The following is a 985-nucleotide window of genomic DNA, read 5'->3' on the forward strand; positions in this document are numbered from 1 at the left end:
AACGCTTTCAATTCCATTGTTCATTGAAACGTTGCAATATTTTGTAAAGAAAAAGGAGCTCATTTTGCGATTAGGCAGGAGAGGTCACACTTCGTTTAGGGGATTTTTAACCTGAAGTTTGGCTGTGTCTGTTATAAATCACTCTTCGATAAAAATGGGTAAGTTCAATATTTTTTAATTTAGCTTAATTTAAAGTTAAGTGGTTCGTCTAAAGTATACTTATTCTAGGCGGTTTTAATGACCTAAGTAGGCCTAGGCCTATGTGATCGTGATTGCCATACTTTGCTTGCAAGAACATGAGTTTGTGTCCTGACGTCACGGACGGAATTGGCGATTTTATTGATGGCCCAACAAAACAAGGAGGTTCTTCACAAGTTGGGATGAGCCCAGCTAAATTTAGTTCCGCGAATGACATGTTTGGTATTTTTAACTGCAGAATAATACAGTGCTGCAAGTACGACAATTGTCGGATTTAAAGTACAAATTTTTACATAGGCCTCGATAACGTTAAATGCTCACAAATCCAGCAGGAGGTGTCAACCGTGGGCCGGGTGTATCCAGGATTTGTCTTCCGACGATGGCGGGAGTGCAGCGAGGCATTGTAACCACTCACAATTTTTGAGGGTCGAAATTACCCAAGATTCAACAAAAATTGCCCAAAATTACCCAAGCTTCCAGAAAATGCATTAAAATTTGAAAAAAACGTGTTTTTCGCATGTATAGTTCCACTTTTAGTTCATTCTATAAACCATTTTTTATTGTAATTGTTTGTGTTAATTATTAAAATTAATATTCATATTCATGAGGTGATAATATGGATAGAAAAATACGCCCTCAGTCGGCCAGTAGTGTTATCAGTAGATCAGTTACCAAGTTTTATTATTATGTAATGCATTAATTAGGTACGATCAATGGCAACGCAAATCACAAATAAACAATTCTGAACCCATGTTTATAGCAATTAACAGTCAATTAACAATGTTAT

General features: G+C 36.3%; 1 protein-coding gene across 1 annotated transcript in view; it reads left to right on the plus strand.

Annotated features, from left to right (window-relative positions):
* Positions 1-985, plus strand: part of LOC117103226 (methanethiol oxidase-like) — a 22,016-nt gene continuing 21,031 nt past the window's right edge. Inside the window, exon 1 of the mRNA XM_033243787.1 lies at positions 1-158. Coding sequence (XP_033099678.1) covers positions 155-158 — 4 coding nt within the window. The 5' untranslated portion in view covers positions 1-154. The remainder of the gene's footprint in view (positions 159-985) is intronic.

The sequence above is a fragment of the Anneissia japonica genome, unplaced genomic scaffold (assembly GCF_011630105.1).
Source record: "Anneissia japonica isolate Jap-2015-1 unplaced genomic scaffold, ASM1163010v1 scaffold2652_len1590060_cov184, whole genome shotgun sequence".
Taxonomy (NCBI): domain Eukaryota; kingdom Metazoa; phylum Echinodermata; class Crinoidea; order Comatulida; family Comatulidae; genus Anneissia; species Anneissia japonica.